Consider the following 21,245-nt stretch of genomic DNA (forward strand, 5'->3'; position numbering starts at 1 on the left):
GCATAATTACAGTGCAGTATCCTTCTTCATTCTTACTTGTCATATGTAAATCTCATTTGGACTGAAAAGCACCCAGCGTTGAATTAAGAGCATTTTTATTCTACACAGATATTCCCAATAGTCTTAAAAGAAGCAGTCAGTGTAAAGGTTTTTATTGTTGTTCAAAAAAACAGCATTACGGGCACGACTGCGTGCCAATTTCATACTTAGAATTGACTCAAGACCCCCCAAAGGGTGCCATTTAGCAATTCAGTAACATATTTCCTGTAGCACTTAATTCTTCTCCCAGACATTCTTGCTGTTAAACTACCGTGGAATTTCTCAGTGCTTCAGATGTAAAACTGTTCTTCAAAACAATCCTACGGCTGTGGTGGGCACAGCAGGATTTATTTGGATTTTATGGCTTAGGACTATTGAACAAAACTATGCAAAAAGAACATACACACTTACATTAAGTGGGACAACAATTATGACCTTTACACTTTACAGTCAGGAAAGCATCTGGAAAAAATCAGTGGGAAAAAATAATTAAAACACATTTTTGAGCTGCCACACCACCTTTTACAGCACAGAGTAGTGCTCCTAGTGAACATGGCATGAATTCACATATTCTCAGAAGGAACAGGTTTGCACAACTCCATGTGTTTCTCTGTACCAAGTCCATTTTCTTGAAGCAGCTTGAGGTACTTGGCTTGAAAAAGCAAGAGATTCTGCTCATTCAATCTAGCTAGTATCTGCATTTGAAATTTTCAAGATTCAAAATAGGTGGCTACAAGCAGGCAGCCTGCCTACTCACTGGTAATGCATGTTCTAGCAGCTCAGAAGTCTCACTACCAGATATTCGGGGCAATATCCTATAATTCTGTGCCACAAACATACCTGAAGTTAAAAGAAAACTATGTCCAAAATCTTGTACTTTATGAGTTATTTTAATGAAACAAGTATAAAGTGACATAAACACAGCTCAAGAAAAACAATGTGAAACTAGCCCCACCAGCTGCTGATGGAAGGTAAAGATAGAAGAATAGTTGGCAATGATTTAAGGGAAAACAAGAAAGCACAGTGAGAGATAGACATTCTTGGCAAGAATGTCAACCAAATCACATAGTAGTCAAAATTTTATATCAAGTGCTTAAATAAGGTCTCCGCTTAGTTTCTTAACACAGTGAGTCCACAGAAGAGTAGGGAACGGGCTGTCCCTGAATTCATGGCAACAGGTCCTATAGAGTGTATCCCAAATAATGGAGGCCAAGAAGAAAGACAAAATAAACAAAGTGAAGACCCTTTGTTACCCAGCCCAGTCTCTGAAACCGAATGTGTTTTCTAGACCCCATAATCTTTGGCATAGGTTCCTTTTTCAATGTCTGCGTGAATGCTTTAATCCCATGACTGTGAAGGTTGCAGCAGTCAGTTTCTCGTACACTAGAAACATAAGAGCAGCAGTGAGGACTGTCTGCAGGAGCTTTGCTTCCAGGCCTTTGTAGAGTCCCATTAATCCAAAACGCCTAAGAAGGAAAAAAAAACAACACACCACAACAAAACAATAGAACAAGTGTCAATAGCCTTCCGCAAGTAAATCAGTACACTACAAAGAAGCATTAATATCACAAGTTAATGACAGCTGTAAGAATCTTAAGTTCATTCTTAATCTCCAGTGTCAGGTATGTTTAATAATATATTAAAAAAATCTGCAGGAAGTTATGGTTTTTTACAAGAAACTTGCTTTTTTTCAAGGTGAGACATGAATGAATTCGTACACATAGATATCCTTGATATCTCTTACTGTTCAGATTTAGAACTTGGTTTTGTATACATATTTTGCAATATGTTATAAAAACCAGCTTGACTCAAACGGTAAGGTTAAGGGAGGAGAAAAGAAACAGAAGTCATATTCAGCAACATTTTCAACCTATTAGTAATAATCAAGTCTTCTATACCACATTAGGAAGAAAATAACCCCCAAAAACCAGAAAGCTCACCTCACTCTCTGCTGAAGAAGGTAAAGAACATTTCTAAGACTGCCTAGTGTTCGGTTCTCTGGGTTCAACCTGTGGCGTCCAAACTGAAAAAAAAGGAAGAGCATTTGTTGTACTATTTCTCCATGGTGCCACGCAGAGAACCAACGTAAAACCAAGAGAACACACGTAAAATCTGGAGAGCATGTCTTAAAACTCTTTTAGCATCTTCCAGGTTATACTAACCATCGGTGAAGAACAGAGACCAAAGCTCACACTATTGAATTTTACACAGCAAGCATTAAAACAATACACGCCGCAATAACTTGTTTTGGTTTTAAGAGGGATTCTAAGACTGTGTGACACATTGGCCATATTTGCCCTCTTTCGGTTGCTCTGGAAAAAAGTTTTCAAGATCTCAAAAGCATTATTTGCTGATTCTTAGCAGGGATATGACATTCAAAGCGAGTTCTATCTGGCTTGCTCAGCCTTCAGTTAACAAAGATTCAAAGCCTTGTACATTTCCAAACCATTATTACATTAAGATTGTGGAGTTGAACCCGAAATTTATCCATCCACCAAGGGTCTTGGGAGAAAAACATTTACATGTGAACCGCTGTGGAAGAATCTAAAACTGTCTGATCCACCTCTCTGACTTAAATAATACTTCTCTTTTACTCACTTTATTTACTTATCCCTAAACTGGTTTTCAGTAGACATGACAGCTGCTGCTGTAATTCTATGTCTCAGAGTTAAATCAGCGATTTCAGCAACTCCTTTTCTAGTATTTATTGGTACTCTCACGTGATACAGGTCAGTAATACTGTCAGCAAGCTGTAACTATGAATTATTAATATGCAAGGGTTGCCACACTAGTACTTCTAAGAACACAGCCAAAGAGCTTCTGAAGCCTGGGTTATGCTTCTGTGCTAAGAAACGTGAACTTGAGCAGATGAGTTTCTTCCAGAACTTACTCGGGCAACTGCTCCTTCTTAGGCATATGACATTACCATTGACAGGAGAATACACAAGCAGATTTGGGCAGTTCAGAAATTGAAAGAAAGTGCCAAGATGATATAAGTCACTTGGCTATATGTCTTAAGAACTCAGATGGAAACAGCAGCAACAAAATGTTACTGGAAATATCTTTATTAGGCAAAGACGTGCCCGCAATCCTTGATCTGATAAATCAATGCTAAGGATTATTGTCAAAGACTCAGATACACCCCTCAAAAAATTGCTAACTGTGTTCCAAGTTACAACGCCAGTCACTACCCAGATTATTCCCAGGCTTATAACCTACACCAGGATCAGGTGCTTCCTTCTACTTTCTCTGTCATCAGACTATTTTTGTACCGCAAACAAAGGGGAGTATAAAAGTTCTTTTGTCCCTAGGACGTCAGTACTTCACTGATTATTGCAGAGTTCCCGAAGGGACTAGAATTCTCTACACTAGAGAAAAGAGGCTTGAGTTTTCCAAATTTTTCACCCAGGATCACTAAGAACATCAAGAGTGTTGCTATTTCTCCAAATTTAGTTTATCTACTGTTTACCAACACGTAGGCTAAAGAACAGTTTCACTGCATAGTGAGTAACACCAGTGCCATGTGTTTTTAATGACCAAAAAGGAGACAGATGTACCAAATGGCAAGGCTGGAAGCTGCTCATCACTCCCAGTTACACAGGATAACTGTTCGTTATATGGAAGCAAGAAGACTGCTTTGCCAAAAAGCTGAAATCAAAGGCGTAGAGACTTTGTTATGAAGAACCCTAATAACTGTCAGTGGTAAGTTTCTAAAGGTTTAAGGTTGGAAAGAATTCTGTACTTCTGCTTTGATGATGGAACTTAATTATGAAGTATAAGTTCTTATGAATTATATCGAGCTAGTACGTGCTTGTGTGTCTGCTAAAAATCGTTTTAAAAACCCCACACAACTATAAAAAGTATACTTCATGCAGAATGTTATTCCTGAAAGTGCTAAGCTTTTATTCATATATTTTTTTAAACATCACAGTGTAACATAAGCAATGCAAGCTTTAGATTAGAAAACATACTACAGTAGTACAAGCTAGAACTGGACAGCACAGGTATCCCAGATGCATGTTTCTGCTGTTCTCACCAGAAGCGTTCAGGGTTTCTCACTATCGCTCCTCTCAGGGAGCAAAGGGAAAGAAGTCACCCCTAACAACTGCAGAACTAGAGACAAGGTCCTCGTATTCCCCATCATCACGGGGAGAGGATGCACTGGCACCGAGAAGTAGCATATAAGCCACATTATTTCCACAGCGGGCCACTGGGAGAAAAATCTCACCACCGCGAGGATGCCACTGGTTAGCTGGGCCCCAGCACAGAGGTCACTCATCACAGCTCACGCAAGCTAGTAGCAAAGCAGCCGACTTGAGCCGCAGTGAGCAGCAGCTGGTCCGTATATCGCGATGGCAGCACAGCTTACCAGAGCTGCCATTTTTTTAAAAAAGGATGACACTGCCACCGACACGCAGAAGAATTTCGTTCAAAAAGCTAAAAGGAGACAGATGAAACACCAAGTAACAGTCCCAAGATTGGAACCATTTCTATAGCAACCACGGGAAGGAACGAGGGTTGAAGCTGTTTGTACTGATGGAGCCCCCTGAAAACAGCGCTGCTGCGCAACACTGAGGCTAAAATAGAGCACTCCAATGCTCCCTCCACTTCTCCTTCATGCCCGCAGAAAAAACATCGCTAATTAAAAACAGACTGATGTTGCAACTTATCCAAACAAAACTGTATTTACTTAAATGTTTTCCTGTCTGTGTCATGTCAGTACTAGAAGTCTGTGTTACAAGTTTTGCTCCTGAGGTGTGTCCGGGCTGCTGAAACAGGGTACGACATCGAATGAAGGCAGTGGCTCAACTGATTATCAAAAGTTATGAAAGTGTCAGACGACTGCTGACAAAACTACAGTGGGGCTGACACATCTACAAAGCAGATGCTGTTCTGTGCACCATTAGGGTGATCAAGTAGAAAGCTATGCCGACACAGAAATGTTATCTGGTGTCTTTTCACGGTAGCAGCAACCACACAGTAAATATATTCAAAGTTTCGATGGTTTGAAATATAGCATCCAAACTATCTTTTTACAGGCTATAAAAAAAACCAAAATACCCTTAGTCCATGCTAATTAGTGAGAAGGAAAGCTAAAATAATTACAAAACTTGCATGAATCACTTTTCCCAGATGAAAAAAGTAACGAGAAAATCCTCTATTAGACAAAGCTGAAAAACCATATCCTTCACATGGAAGGCTCATATTCAATAATTCAACTAATTCTCAAAATTTATTCAAGTTTTAGAACACATATGATGACTTTAGCATACATTACTTAGGAAAATAGCTTTATATTTCACATAGAAACACTTATCAAACAATTATAAAAATCACCAAGAAACAACTTCCAAAAATAGAATAAAAAGCACAGAAATTGAAGTACAATATGCTTGCTTACGTATGGTCAGGTCTCTTTGCCCTCAACCCAGCTCTGTCTTGTTTCAATATCACCGCAATATTGGTATATACTGAAGGTAGCAGCATTATCCAGCATCCATGCAAATTGCAAGTGAAAATAAATGTGAATGTTTTCATTGCCACTACAATCAGCATACAAAGCTGGGCAAGTGGTTGAAGATATTATTTACGAGGGAGCTCAGCTTCCCCTGATGAATCACATTCTGGCTACTGACAAGGTCAGGCCATCGTCTGAATAAACCAAAACCTACAAAGAGAACTTTTTCTTGATTACCCTAGGTCATTTGGAAACAAACCGGGTTTAGAGGATTTAATTTTAAACTTCCCACTTGACACATTTCCTATTTATATTCACAGAAGTAAATCTACATTTCTGTAGTGCCTAAAAGCAGTATGGTGCATCAGCTTCTGTGAGACATTGCACCACTGCATCACATTATCAATCCTAGCAGCTACTTCAAACAAACGTGCACCAGTAACACTAAGTTCTATTGGAATCTGTCCATACAGGACCAAAGAAGAGAGGCATCATTACCAGTGACTTGCATTGTACAAAAGGAGCTCCCAAAACGACAGGTCCATTAACACAGAGCAAAACAAGGCATGTGAACTAGGTTCGCATTACACAGAGCAAGTGAGAGGCAGTTACCCTCAAGTGTGACTTTACTTACCCGCAGAATTGACTGTACTGTCTGCAGAGGGTAAGTGAGGGTGGTGGCAACTGCTTTGGCTATTGCACCAATGACAAAAGCATCCAGAGATGTGAGCTGTTCAACAGATGAAGAACATATTAATTCCACATAGTACCAAAACAGCCAGTTACCCGTATGTATTGGAGGATTCTGTACCTGTTACAAGGTTAAGTATCTTTGGCAAGAAGATTTCACAAAGTCTCCGGTCTTTTTGTGTTAAAGAGTTCATTACAGAGTTCAACCAATTTTCTCACAGCTAAAGTTTATTTGTAACTTCTACCTGCTCACAAGCTTTTTCATTTCTCACTATAACTAGGTTACCAAAATACAGTGGAGAAAAAACCATATAACTAGACCAATTTAAAGAACCGAGAATAGTCAAAAGGTAAGGAAGGAGCATTTAACGGCACCATCACTCAACAAGCATTCCAGCTTTTACAACATTTAAACTAACAAGTCACATGGCACTTGTGAAAAGGTAAAAGACTCCCTGAACATCACACTATAATCCTGCAACATAATCAGTACTCTTTCAGGCAGAATTTGTCTTGATGACATAGGCTAAAAACCTCATCCCTTATTAGTTAAAAACACCTGCTGATGCTCATCCTCACCTCCAGTGCCCACAATGTTCCACTGTGCATCAAATACATTGTTACAGGTTAAGCTGACTACAGGGCACCAGCCTAACTGTGAATTAACCACTGCGAATAAGGAGGCGCCCATATCAAAACATGCTCCACGTTTGCAAAATACCTTGATTGCAACCAGAAATATGCACACACATGCGCATCTTAAAGTCAATTTGATACACTTATGACAATTGGAAAAAGATCAAATAGGAAGAAAAATGTTGTCCAGAATAAAACTGACCACTGATAGGGCGGAAAAAAAGAAATTATTTTCCCTCTCCACTGATCACGGACAAAATATGCCCTGATTTAAGGCAGAACCAAGTAATTTAAAAAAAAAAACACAACCCACAAAACAACAAATAAATATAGCTATTAGCTAAGAGGCAAACAAAAATGCAGAGCAAAGCTCAGCTTGTCACTCAAAAAAGTGTCCATACTGTAACTGGGTAGACCAATCAAGCATAAATAGAGCTACAGCTGCAGCATTGACTCAAGATGGTGTTAAAAAAAAAGAAGAGAGCCCCTTTTATGATGCAAAATCTCACATAAAAATCATTTCACTACATCTTCAGCATTTCACTACATCACCATCAAGATGGCTTTGTCACATATTGATATAACCTAGCATTTTAATACAGTCAAATTCACCCTAAAGACAAATTAACAGCAAATCACTGCAGCTTAAACATACAACATGTTATGATATTGTTCTAAAGTGTAACTCAACTGCTTTTTGATCTGCTAGAACATGAAAGGAACATGAGTTCAGGTGAGGTACTATATCCAACGCAGAGAAAAAGAATCAAGAAAAGGGGGACTATAAAGCAGGGACAGAAAAAGTGATTTTATTGAGGAGGTATGGTTGCAATGTTGTGTTCAATTCTAGTGTCCATCCTTGGAAAAAGTGTATTGAAAAATTGAGGGCTTCAGGAAAAAAAACTAGTAACAAAAATGACAGGCTCCAGAACAAATGTGTGATACTTCAAAGGCTCAACATATTTGATTTACTGGAGAAAAGGCGAAGAGGTAACTTCAAAACAGTCTGTACATACATACTTACAGAACAGATATGCTACAATTGAAATGCCTACTTTAAATCAAGACTCGTGAACACATCTAAACAAATGTGGACAAGAAGTGCAGTTTTATTTTTATGGGAAGATTAATTCATCCCAGGAATATTTTTCCTAGGGACATAAAATATTCACATCTCACTTCACTATGATGGATCTTTTTTAGAAGACAAACTAACTTCAAAAAACTATCCAAGATCCAAACCCAAACCTACGTTTCTGAATTTGGTCAAGTACCCGTCTTATAACAAAGCATCTCCATCACCCAGCCTCAAAATATACTCACTTGCAGCTGCTTTTTCAAAAGCTTCCGTTTAAAGCCTTCATAAAACATGAATTGTATGGCAGGATTGAAGACCAGCAGCAGGGAGGGGAAAGTACCATTCCATAAAGCTAAGACTCCTTCATCTCGTATTATCTGATGAAAGGCATCTGAGAAGAAAAATGAGGGGGGGGTAGTCATTAAAATTTTGCATACAAAATTCTGACTGTAGAACATAAGAAAAGTTACCCTTAAAGCCTAATATTCCAAGTGCATAAAAATCCACTGCAGTCTTTTCTACAACTTCTTATATCTTCCATTCTAGCCTACAATTTAACAGAGAAATAGTGACTGTCCTGGTTTCAGTTGGGATAGAATAATATTTCTTCCTAGTAGCTACCATAGTGCTGTGCTTTGAATTCAGTATGGAATTTGGTATGAGAAGAACGTTAATAATATACTGATGCTTTTTGCTGTTGCTAAGTTATCAAGGACCTTTCAACTTCCCCTCTCTTGGCTAGCTTGCAGGTACACCAGAAGCTGGGAGGGAGCACAGCCAGAGCAACAGACCCAAATTGGCCAGTGGAATATTCCAAATCATACAACAGCATGCTCGGTGTATAGATGAGGGTTAGCCAGGAAGCTCTCTCTCTCTTCTGGGATCACAGTTTCAAGATTTTCTCCTCCGAGAACGCTAACTGAGAAAGGGCTGGGCCTCAGTCAGTGGGTGATGAGCAACTGCCTTGCACACTACTCATTTGTATATTCTATTATTATAATGATTTTATTTTATTTCAATTATTAAATTGTTTTTGCCTCAACTCATGATTCTCCTTATCTTTACTCATCCAACTCTCTCTCATTCCCTGGGGCAAGGGAGGGTGAGCAAGTGGCTGTGGAGTGTTTGGCTGCCGGCAGGGTTTAAACTATGACAGTGACAAAGGAGGTTCTTCATCACATCACCACTAACATGAGCAAAGCTTATAATCTGCATAGAAGCCCTATTCTTTTTAGTACAAGATCAGCATCACCATTAAGGTCTTCTAATCCATCTTCAAAATTACAACAATATTTATTTATTTTAAAAGGAGGATAGCCTGAACACGTGGGTGACTAAGGGATTAAGGTGAGTGAAGTTTGATTTGCAAGATTGTCTCTCCATACTCAGCTTCCCAGCTACCACCTCACCAGGCTCACCGCTCCTCCAGTATTTGTATAATAACATACCTGCCTTTGCAAACAGTATTTTAGTTACAGGTGTGCATACTACAAACTCTTAATCACCATCAGAAATGGCCAGGTCCAGCTTCCTGTAAAACTCAATGACTGTAAAGAGACAGGGAAGCATACAGATGCCAGGGTGAAATCTGTAACATGAACAGAAGCCTTCTAACTTCACAGTTCTTGATCTACTTCATTTAATGAACTTCTCTCCAGCTGAAGGTAACAGTAGTGCTTACCTATTATGCCTTTGTAATTGGTTGGTACAATGTCTTCATTTCTAAATTTTGCTCCCTGCAGCTTCAGGCGTGTGTTCACTACCCAAAGAGGAGTGGTCAGGAGTACATTCACTACACCTAATGCAAAACACAACACAAAGAAGATCAGCAAGAACCAGATGATTTCAAATGTTTTCGTATCCCCTTTTACCCCGACTGACAAGCTACTGAAATCACTGGTAGGAAGAGGGGAAAAAAATTAACACAGCACACGGTGGAAGTAAACTGGTGGTTTGTAAAGAGCTACTTCAAGTGTTCCCCCACAGCCTCATCATGAATTAGTTGTCAGCAGAACACGTGCACTGGAAGATATTTCTGCTCCTCCCCAAAACAAAAACAAAACAAAACAATAAAAACACCACCCCCACAGCAAAACACACCAAACAGGAACATGTTGAAGGAATACTAAATAAACTTGTTACTTTGCTGTATACTACACCATACTGGAGTACAAGATACTCTACTTTTTCATGCCCTACTTTACTCCATGATGACTTGCTGCCTGCCTACTTTCAGAAAGAAAAACAGGGTGATAAGGTTAGAAGAATTGTTCTAAAAGGAGAGATCAAAACAGATAAATGTATGCAGCTTGATTACCACAGAGCTCCACACTGCCAAAAGAATGAGAATATAGTACATTTACAGTGGAAAACATGGGATTCTGCAAACATTTTAAGTAAGGCTTAGAACTGGCAAGAGATCACACGAAATAACAAACTCAAAGAGCAAAGCTTCAAAGTCAAATGCCAGAAATTAGGATGGGAGAAGAGAAAGAGACAAGCATATATATGTATAAGGCTGCAACAGAGGCATTACAAAACACAGGTCTAAACTCTAGGATTAAGTGACACTATTTCTGCAATCATCTGGTACAGGTCTCTCCTGTTCAGTAATGACCAAGGCAGTTACTTTGAAGTAACTACATAAAGCTTCTGATCTTTCTTATTAATATTTCTGTATCACAGAAATTAGCAACTGTTTCTACATTGGTTGCTTTAGGACTAAATTATTCCATTATATTGACATGGACACACTACATCACTATCAAGAACAGTAAATCTGAAAGAGGTAAAATTTTATTACCTACGTTGTGCCTGTTAGTTCTTTTTCTTTAAGAGAGATGAGAAAAGTAGAATATAAACAATTGTATTCCTGCATCCTTCATAAGGACTACAGTCAGCTCTCAGAAGATGTTTTGAGCAAAATCAAGCAGTAGAAAAGGCAAGCCACATTAATCTCTCTTCATCAAAATCAATGTGATTATATTAAGGAGCACCAGGTTAGCTCACAGTCTGCTTGTAATTTTTCACCCAGACTCAGTTAAAGGAAAAGTCTTAAATTTTTTTTCCCTAGACTGAAAAGGAAAGTTTTTTAATGTATTTTGCCAATCTATATTTGCTACCAGTAGTAGGAATGAGAGATGGGTAAGGACAATTACTACACACCTCAAGCAGAATTTTTCAATTCACACCAGATATCATTCCACAAGGATATAAACTACTGACACAGAAGAACAGCTAGTCATTTAACTGACAAGCTGTTACCCTGATTCCTGTAGCCTTTGTTCCAGAATATAATTATATGGAATTTTCTCCCAGTGATACAACCAATTTAGGAACTTCCTTCCTTACTTTCCCCCAACTATTCAGCCATTCATTGTACGTACACTGAAAGTACAAGAAACTAATAAAAAACAACCAAAGTCATCCCCTACCCATCCTCAAAAAAACAATTCACATGTCTTTTTTTGTTTGTTTGTTGGTATTTTTAAATCAGCTTGTTTCAGCGGGGTTGCATGAGCAACTGTTCCTGCAGAATATTCGAAAATATTTCAGAACTGGCATATATGTTTACCTCTGAAGAAACCCGACCACCTCTCCCTGTCACTTGCCTTCAATGACAATGCTTAGATACCACGGTAAACAACACACCAAATCAGTAAGATACTAGATCCCAACAGCACGGTGCTTTGTGCCAGAATTCATAACGGGTAGTTTAGGTACCTACTTAGGAGGTGGGGAGGACACAGAAGAGCAATCAGAGGCTGTACAGTGAAGCAGGTCTGCATACAGCAGGAGGTGTAAGCACTCAGTGTGACATCCACTGGACTTCATAAAGAAAAACATGAGGTGGAATATACTAAAACAAGTGCATTTTTTATGAAATTGAGATTTTTAGTGCGTTACCTGCAACAACGCCAAGAACCAAGTCTTTTCCAGTGGTTGAATGCTGACCTTTGACCCAGAGAGCTTTAAGACTATTAAATGTATAAAAATAAACGAAATTGGAGCAACAAAGGCTGGAGATAACAGGGAACCATCCCCGATATGGTGCCAACCTAATGGGGCGGAGAAAGACATGGTAAGGACCAGCAAAGTGTTTATGCAATGTGGTTGGTTTTACACACTGGTAGAGGGTCCCAGAGACACAATATTGCACAATATATACAGAACTAACTAAATATATCTTTATCATTAATGGCAATGAACAATACTAAACTCCTGACTGCACCCTCTCCAGAAAAAATAAGCACTTATAAATTACAGTAATCAGGAATCATTCCATCAAAAAGGAGCTGCAGAGGTACAATATCTTTATAGTGAGAAGCTTGGGGCTCACTCACTCCAAAAATTAGTATTACCAGCGTAGTTGTTCTCTACTAACAGCCAGCAGTGAACTACAAACAACCAGGAGACAAATACATGTTTGAATTATGTATGTTAACATACAGACTGGTATCATCAGTTCAAAGCATATACTAAAGGATACCAAAGCATGAGGAGAATTCTCATCCTTGTTAAGTAACAGATTTGTCAGTCCAATACAAAAAGACAATACCCCAGTAAAGAGATGCTCACATCTCCAAGGAAACAAAGCAATGCTTAACATAGCTGGGGAAAAAAAAAAAAAGACAACTACTCCTACAGTAGAAAATTTTTTAAAAAAAATACAGAGTGAGGAAGAATTACTAGATTCTAGAATCTCACTTAAAATTTAATAATGGAAGACTAGTTACTGAAATTAATATACTACACTAAGGAGAGTTTTCTAAATGATGCAACCTGGCTTTCTGAGCCTGTAAAACAAGGACATCAACAGCTGCTCTATATGCCCAGCATGTTCTACAACACATCCAGAAGATAATGATATGCACAGGTAGAAAACTGGTATCACATTAAGAGCATAAGTAATCTCCTCAACAACCAGCAGTAATCACGGAGTCTCTTTAGGATTCATTAAAATACTGGAAATCCAAGTAATATAAGGATCTCCAAGAAGGAGATAATAAAACATCTGACCCTACTCTTATGATGTAAATGCTAGTTTTTCGTCTCAGGTGCATCAAGTGTTTCTCCCTCCTATGAAGCTGGAAATATACCACATTAAGACTGTTTCTGAAGTTACAGGCTTAGCTAACCACAGAGCTACAATTACAAACTAACTTAATTCTACTCAGGACTAACTGTACAGTGAAACAGTTTTTGCATCACTCATCTCTTCTGTGCTGGAAAAGAAAGGGAGAAATATGCCCCCTGAGGACTATGTCCTTTAACTGAAAGTGCTAGTTTATTTTTGGTTGATTTATGAAGAACAACTGATGATGATTTTCAAATGAAACATCTTGTGGTACAAAACATGAAAAGACAAAATATGACTTTATTTTAATGAACTGTCAGCGCTAGCATCTGTAATCCACACACAAATACTTCAGCACAGAAATAAAACCTAAATTTGTGTTCCAAACTACAACCTTCAGAAGAACTGTGTACTCCAGTGAACACCTTTCATATCCTAGAAAAGGATGAAAGCACAGGGAAGAAAGCAAAACTGTTTGATAAACTTCTACAGAAAGTCCATTAGCTAAATCTATTTGCTTTATCTAGATGAGGAAAGCAAACTCACAGAAGTGTAGTATGAGACAAGACTCTGCAAACTAACCTGAGAAAGATGCTAATGATCTCACATCACATTTCAGATTTGCTGTTGTTGGGGGGGGGGGTTGTTACTCCAGACACATCTCTAAACTAGTATCATTGCTTAGCTAGGCTTTCCCTATACCTTTGGAAGAAACAGTATTTCCCTTCTTGCCAAAATTACTGATTTTTTTGGCTCACAGGAAAAGTAGGATGACCATTTTGCAGTCTCTCCAGTAATTTTAATTTTTTACTTGTTTTTTTTTAATTGAAGTTTCTTTGCCGTTCTCATGTGGAATGTAAGCAGAAGAGATCACCAACTAACTGAGAAGTACTCATGCATACAAGTGTCAACTGCCCAAGGTGGCAAAACTTCATTGATCACGCTAAACTTTTGTCAACTTTAATGTCCTGGAAGCTCTGGTCTACTTAAGAGTTCCAGGGATTCACTTAGGAAAATACTTGTAACAAGGACATGCATAAAACTTTTTCCCAGCCAGCTCAGCTCAGACTGCGTGGCAAATACCTGGCAAGTTAACTGCTTTTAAATAGATCTTGTATCTCACGAGCATGAGGAGTCAGTTGTTTACTTCCACAGGCTCAGGTGGAGGAAAAAACCTTCTAATTGGGACACATGTCTCAATTCTCTTGTTTAAAGTGGTTTGGCTACCTAAGAGTTTCATCTTTGTTATGAGAAACAGACACACCCAAGAATCCAGCCAGACAAAGCTGGTTTATCAGGTACATGAAGATAATTGCGTACAAACCTGTGTTTCTGAGGAGGCACAGTTACATCATGGAACAGATCCATTGCATAAGGTGCTCAAGAAAGTTAATCCAAATTAGCTAAAGATGATTATGCAAGTCATATCACATTTAAATGGAGACATTTTAATTCAGAGTAAAAATCGGTTCACACAGATACAGGCTAACTAGTCCACATTAAAGGCGAAATTGGTTTTAGAGCTTGTCTACATGAAGACAAGCAGAAAATATCTACTCACAAGCCTTCTTCTTTGATTATTTCCAGTAGGACTGCTGGTGTTGTCTTAGACTTCCGCTTCTCATCAACTGGAAAACAGAAGAATCAAACTTTTAGATTTTTCTGATTTTTAGCACTCATTTTCAAGCCCTTATCCTTCCTATTCTCAACATACCCCAGAACACGTTTCTTCTTCTTTATAAAGTATAGATGTTCCTCATTTCTGCAGCAATTCCAGAAAGCATCTCCTTATTTTCATTTGCTAGGTAAAGTCACTTTCTTTTTTTTATTCTTCTCTAGACTAGCAGGTTTTATTATGCACTAGAGTACCCATAGTAACCAATTACTAACCTGAGAGTTGTGACATGAACCGAAGGGAGATTACCCTTAGTTAACAGACTAGAATTGGGTCTAACTGCTCTCAGAATTGTTCCCTGGACTCCAGACTAGCACCACTAGCAGAGCAATCTCTGACATCTCATCTGCAAAGAGCAAAGCCTTAGTAAAGCACTATCTCTTTCTGCATTAAAAGCTGCTCAAGAGCGATACAGTGCTCATTTCTAGCACATATTTCTGACAACCCCACTCATCTCCCTCTAGTTCTTAATAGCACTTTAGTGACAGTGCTAAAAACTCTTGCTGACTCTGACTTCTGTTTTGAAGGTAAGAGCATTAACCAACATTTATAATCAGATGCATTTTTGTACATACTGGATGATCCCACTTCCAGTTCTAACCTTGACTTTCCCCTTTAAACCATTCTCAGGAATAATTCTAGGCTAGTTTTCCATGACACAGCCCCAAGTGTTGGCAGCAGCCAAACGCAACAGCACACAAATGTAAACCTATGTAATCACACATCTTTATTTTTCTTTTTTTTGTATTAGATAACAACTTCAAAGCCATGTCTGGCCATAGATGACACAGCCTTTTCAGCTAATTAAAACACTGCCCAAATACTTCCAAGAGGGAGCATTACCTTCAGCTGGAACCATGGTGTGATTGAATGGTGTTAGTGTTACAGAGGTAAGATTCCCATTCGTGCAAGACAGGTCCCCTTAAAACCACCCTTACAAGTGCCCAAGTCAAAGGGAACAGAAGCATCACCATACAAAAAAACTAGCGTTTGACACTTACCCTGAAGTCTAAGCCTAGCAGTATCCAAAGGAAAAAATACAGTCATTGCAGTCATACTGCCCTGAAAAACAAAATAAACTGGCTATATACTGTATCAGCTGCTTGTACAGATGCCCGACAGACTCTTTGCAGCCCTTCATTTCTCACCCAGAAACCAGTCTACTGAGTACATTTAAATAAGGGGGCAAACTCCATGCATAACAATATCTATTTGAAGTGGGTTTTGGTCCCATGCTTACAAATGAGAGGGTTTTGTCTTGTATTAGATCACACTAAAATTAAAACCAATAGAAGCTTTTTGCCCATAGAAAAAGTTTTTGATGTCTGACAGCTGATAAAAAGGGCATTAGGAGACAAACATATTGCACTTTCTCTACCTCCCATTAGTCTCAGTACCCAATTTCTAGTTTAAAAAGACAATGACACAAGCAACCATTGTTTTAACTCAAAAGAAAAAAAACAAACCAGAAATTTGTGTTCACTAACAAACTGAGAGTATATTTTTCAGGACTTAACCTAGCATTGTACTAAATTCCAGGCACAACGCGAGTCCTGTGTGCAGTTCTGGGCTCCACAGTACAGGAAGGACATCGAGGTGCTGGAGAAGGTACAGAGAAGGACGACCAGAATGAGTAGGGGAGTAGAGGGTAAGTCTTATGAAGAGAGGCTGAGGGAGCTGGGGTTGTTCAGCCTGGAGAAGAGGAGGCTGAGGGGAGACCTTATCGCTCTCTACGGCTACCTGAAAGGCAGCTGGAGTGAGACCTTCTCCCTAGTGAATAGTGATAGGACAAGAGGGAATGGGTTCAAGTTGCGCCAGGGGAAGTTTAGATTGGATATTAGGAAAACCTTCTTCACCAAAAGGGTGGTGAAACACTGGAATGAGTTGCTGAGGGAAGTGGAAGAGTCACCATCCCTGGACATGTTTAAAAAACAGCTGGATGTGGCACTTCAGGAGATGGTTTAGTGTTAGGGTGGTGTAGGGCTGTAGGTTGGACTTGATGATTTTAAGGTCCTTTCCAACCGTCATGATTCTATGATTCGAAGGTCTCCCTACCAAGACACATCCTGTGGCATGAATTACATACGATGAATTAATCATGACCTGAGTGTCACTGGATTCACTTCTCATGAATCAAACACCCTCTTCAGTTCCTTTTTGACACAACTGTTGAAGTCCCTAAATGAAAAAGCCGGCAATCACTCTCCATCACAACAGGTTAAATACTCTATTTGCAAATACCCTTATCTTCCATGCAAGCAGCTGTTCTCTTTCTCTCCCAGCTGTCATTCAGCTTCTTCATTTTCTAGTACTCCAGCATTAATACTATACAAATATCTAACTGAGAAAGATCCTGGCTTGGCATAAACCAGTGAACACTCTACAGTAGTATTAAATCTATTAAGTGGCTGTTAAAGCCACGGCAATCTTCCATTAGAATCACAGAATCTCTTTGGTTGGAAGAGACCTTTAAGATCGAGTCCAACCATTACCCTGGCACTGCCAGGTCACCACTAAACCATGTCCCTAAGCACCAGATCAACACATTGTTTAAACACCTCCAGGGACAGCAATTTTACCACTGCCCTGGGCAGCCTGTGCCCGGCACAGCCCTAACCCACTCAAACCCTAACTAGCTCAAACCGGGACACTGTTCCAAAGCCCAATAACCCTTTCAGTGAAGAACTTCTTCCTCATATCCAGCCTAAAGTCTCCTGGCACAACTTGCAGCCATCTCCTCTAGTCTTATAATTTGCTACTAGGGAGAAAAGGGTGACTCACACAAACCATTTAAACGGTAGGAAGGTCTGAGATACTGCAAGTCAATAAGCACTACATTTAAGGCACACAACACAGTGCGACATGAACTTTTCTAGAGCTGTGTTATGCCATACATTTAAGTGATCTTTGCCTCTGGAAACACTCCACCTGCTGAGCAGGCTGCAATGGATCTTCCTCTACAAACAGCAACAGAGCATTATTTTTTAGGTGGTATTTCCTCACTCAGACATCTCTTGTTGAAGTCTTAGCAAGATTTCAGTTTCTCAGTTTTCATAACACCAGGTAGCAGATGAAGGGAACACTTGGCCGTAATTACCTGGTTATTTTAACCCATTTAGTTTGGGCTCTAGTCAAAAGGGTCGCTTCTGCTCCCCCACGTACTTGTCCTGTGTCTGCTCAATATCCATACCTGCTGTGTACAAAGCTGGACAGCAAGTCAGATTAACGAACCGATCTGACTCAAAATTTACAAAAAATAACTTTCAGTTAGAAGGCTAGCACCAGCACAAAAAGAAGTATCGGAAAGAGCCAAAACATACCTCCTAATGACAGCTGTATTACAGCAACTCTGAAGCCAACCTCAAAACACAGTTATGCACACACCTATGCACAAAACAGCCACAAGACTGCACAGTAACTACAGCTTCCAGCCTTCTCCTGCTCAATTTATCCTGCTTCCATCCTTCCTCTTCCTGCAATTCACCATACGGCACCACATACACTTGCACTCAAAATGAGAAAACAGAAAAGGGGAAATAGCTGGAGTAGTGGCACACAGGACAAATGGGGGACGAGAACAGGACAAATGGGGGACGAGAATGGGACGACAACAGGACGACAACAGTTGGACCTATAAGAATCTAGTCCAACTGCCTGATCACTTCGGGATTGACCATAAGTTAAAGCATATTATTAAGGGCATTGTCCAAATGCCTCTTGAACACTGATGGGCTTGGGGCATTGACCATTTCTCTGGGAAGCCTGTTCCAGTGTTTCACCACCCTCTCAGTAAAGAAATGCTTCCTGATGACCCGACTAAACCTCCCCTGGTACAGTTTTGAACCATTCCCACACAGGTTCAAACTGGCTTAAAACCTACATGTTCAAACTGGCTTAAAACATGTAAGAAGCTGTAGCTCAACAGTATGCCATGAGGCAACTCAGCTGATTCAACCAATTACTGCCAGTAAAAGATAATTTGAACCCTTTCCATTCCTTTTCATAAATTGAGGGAAATAAAAGTAACCTTGCTTTTCTGAGTTTATCCTGAACAACTCAATTACATGGCAAGGAGATTGCCAGCAGCATCATAAGGAGGAGGCAAGATTTCACGGCTATAAGTAAGGGAAAGGTGAAGGATGAGCAGGACCAGCCCTTTCCCCAGCAACAAAAACCCTTGAGATGGGCTCAGATTCCTCACTGAACTGCACTCGAGACCAGTAGGGAAAGTAACTCCTGTTACTAATTGCAGGAAGATGCACTGACACGTATGACCCAGTGCTGGTGAGAGGGTTCGGTTCGCCGTCTGCCTTCCCACCACCTCCCTGCTGGTGTTAGATCTCGGGAGTTCACCCACTTGGGTCACGCTGGTGCTGAGCAATCACTGGGACAGGTACAATCCCAGCTCTTGGTCAGCTGTATCTGCATCTCCTCTGTTTTGGTGGTGTAACTTTTTTGGGCACCTACATGATGATGCAGATGAGGAAACTTCTGGCTGAAAAACAGCTTTTTATGCTAGGTTACTTCTTCAGTCTGATCAGTTCCCTGATCGGCTGCAGCACCACATAAACCACTGTGCAGTAGCCAAGAGGTGGCAGTAAGTGGCCAGAACCGAGGGCCTGAGGTGACTGCTGCCAAGAAGAGGCAACATAGGACCACAGCCTGAAGTTTGGCTTTCTGAAAAATAATAATTTTAAAATTTAAATATATTTTTTAAAAAAATGTTGTCAGGCTGACTACAGCCATAATACTCCTATAAAACTGATTCCTATACCTTTTGTAACAGGAAGGTTACTTTATAGCTATATGCAGAGTTAAAGAATACTTACGTAATTCTAGTAAAGTTCACAGGAAATCAAGCACTGACTTTTTTGCTGCTCATAAAACTATTTATTTGTCTCAGATTTGACTAGGTGGCCTAGAAGATATACGATCTTTCATCACATAAGAAATAGAAACAAAAATTTCCATGTAACATCTGATATGTTCTTCTAACTCATTATCTCAGGACAGTTCTGTGGGTTGCTTTGTTTTTTTTTTTACTTAAAATTCTTGCATCACATCCACACATTAGCATGCCTTATAATAATTTAAACAAATGGTGAGACAATATCAGAACCCAGGATGAAGATCTTGCCAAGATTTATATATTACAGCAACAAACAAAACTGTTCCCAGCATAAAACAGTACCAGCAAAAAAAAAATGTAATCATAAAACAAACAAAAAAATCAACCAAACCAAAAAAGCTACCTCATTTTAGGACAAAATTCATACTCCAGAACTTTAAATTGTATATGAATACTAGTGACTGGGAGTCATAAAGGAGCAGAATTCCAATAGCTGCAAAAAGTTTTGTATTCCTTCACAGCAAAATCACTGCTGAGATATAAGCACCTTCAAATACAACAGGGAATTTCTATTAATTTAATTAACACCACCAACGCACTTGAGATGTCACTTCATTATGCATTTTAAGTTTATGGTCAGATTTAAGTTTGGTTCATATTACAAACTTTGTTTAGGAGCAGTGCCTGGCTATAGTGAACTGTTTATGAGAGTGAGAAGCTAACAGTGAGGGCTAGAAAGTATTACCAACGCAAACAAAAGCCAGCAAAAGGAGAGCAAGCAATATTTCAATAGGATCATTTGAGAGGGGTCCATTTCTTGAGAGGGAAAAGAAAATCCCCATTGCCTTTGACGCTTAAATAAGAGGACTTAAAATACTTTAAAGAGCAGACAATAACCTGATGTTTATTTATGTCAATGACAAAACATCCTTTAGATTTTTTTTCCCTTTGGAATCAGCCTTTACTGTTCAATAACATTTAGTGACTTTCTGCCTACAGAAGACATTGTGAGTACTTTTAAGGACTCAAACTACAACAAAGAACTTTGCCAGAACAGTAGTACAGCAACTGCTAGAATACATGTTTAGGTGTTCTTGCCAGTCTACAATGACCCAAGAATAGAGTTGCACCAGTTTGCTTGTACTCTGTTGGCACACCTGGGCCAACACACCACATTGTGCTAAAACTGTTGAAAGTACAAAGCTGATTTGCTATTTCCAGAGCCAGCATCCATTCATTCAAGGGCTGGGCGTACCAGGAAGTCTACAGAAACTAAACATCAGTTTTTGATTTACAAGCATCTTACGAAAAATTTAATTCAATAACCCATACGAACCGCCAAAACACTGCACTTACCTCGTATTTTGATCAGCACCTATGCATTGCCTCTCCCTTCACAACTTAAGCACTTACGAGGCATTCGCAGAACACGGATGCTCAGCACAACTCTGACATTACACAGCTGAACCATTGTCCCTCTGCCTTAACTTACAATTGTAGAATCATTAAGGTTGGAAAAGACCTCCAAGATCATCTAGTTCAACCGTCAGCCCAACATCACCACCAACACTAAACTACATCCTGAAGTGCCACATCTACACATATTTTGTACACTTCTGGGAGGCTTCAGTTCTCACGCCCAACTCCAGATGCTTGTACGTTCCCTGGGGGGCTCCGGGGGAAGCTCCAGCTACTCGGGGAGGAGAGCTGGCCCCAAGGTTTATCAAATCCCACCGCCCACCC

General features: G+C 39.6%; 1 protein-coding gene across 1 annotated transcript; it reads right to left on the minus strand.

The window, feature by feature from the left end:
• Positions 1-921: 921 nt before the first annotated feature.
• On the minus strand, positions 922-15,709 carry SLC25A17 (solute carrier family 25 (mitochondrial carrier; peroxisomal membrane protein, 34kDa), member 17). Its single transcript, XM_009865699.1, has 8 exons — positions 15,655-15,709; positions 14,540-14,606; positions 11,808-11,959; positions 9,583-9,699; positions 8,147-8,292; positions 6,132-6,227; positions 1,980-2,062; positions 922-1,505 (listed from the first exon to the last, which is right to left on the minus strand). Exons 1-8 carry the CDS (start codon positions 15,707-15,709, stop codon positions 1,358-1,360), a joined length of 864 nt encoding a protein of 287 aa, XP_009864001.1. The 3' UTR covers positions 922-1,357.
• Positions 15,710-21,245: the final 5,536 nt, after the last annotated feature.

The sequence above is a fragment of the Apaloderma vittatum genome, unplaced genomic scaffold (genome assembly GCF_000703405.1).
Source record: "Apaloderma vittatum isolate BGI_N311 unplaced genomic scaffold, ASM70340v1 scaffold9240, whole genome shotgun sequence".
Classification (NCBI taxonomy): domain Eukaryota; kingdom Metazoa; phylum Chordata; class Aves; order Trogoniformes; family Trogonidae; genus Apaloderma; species Apaloderma vittatum.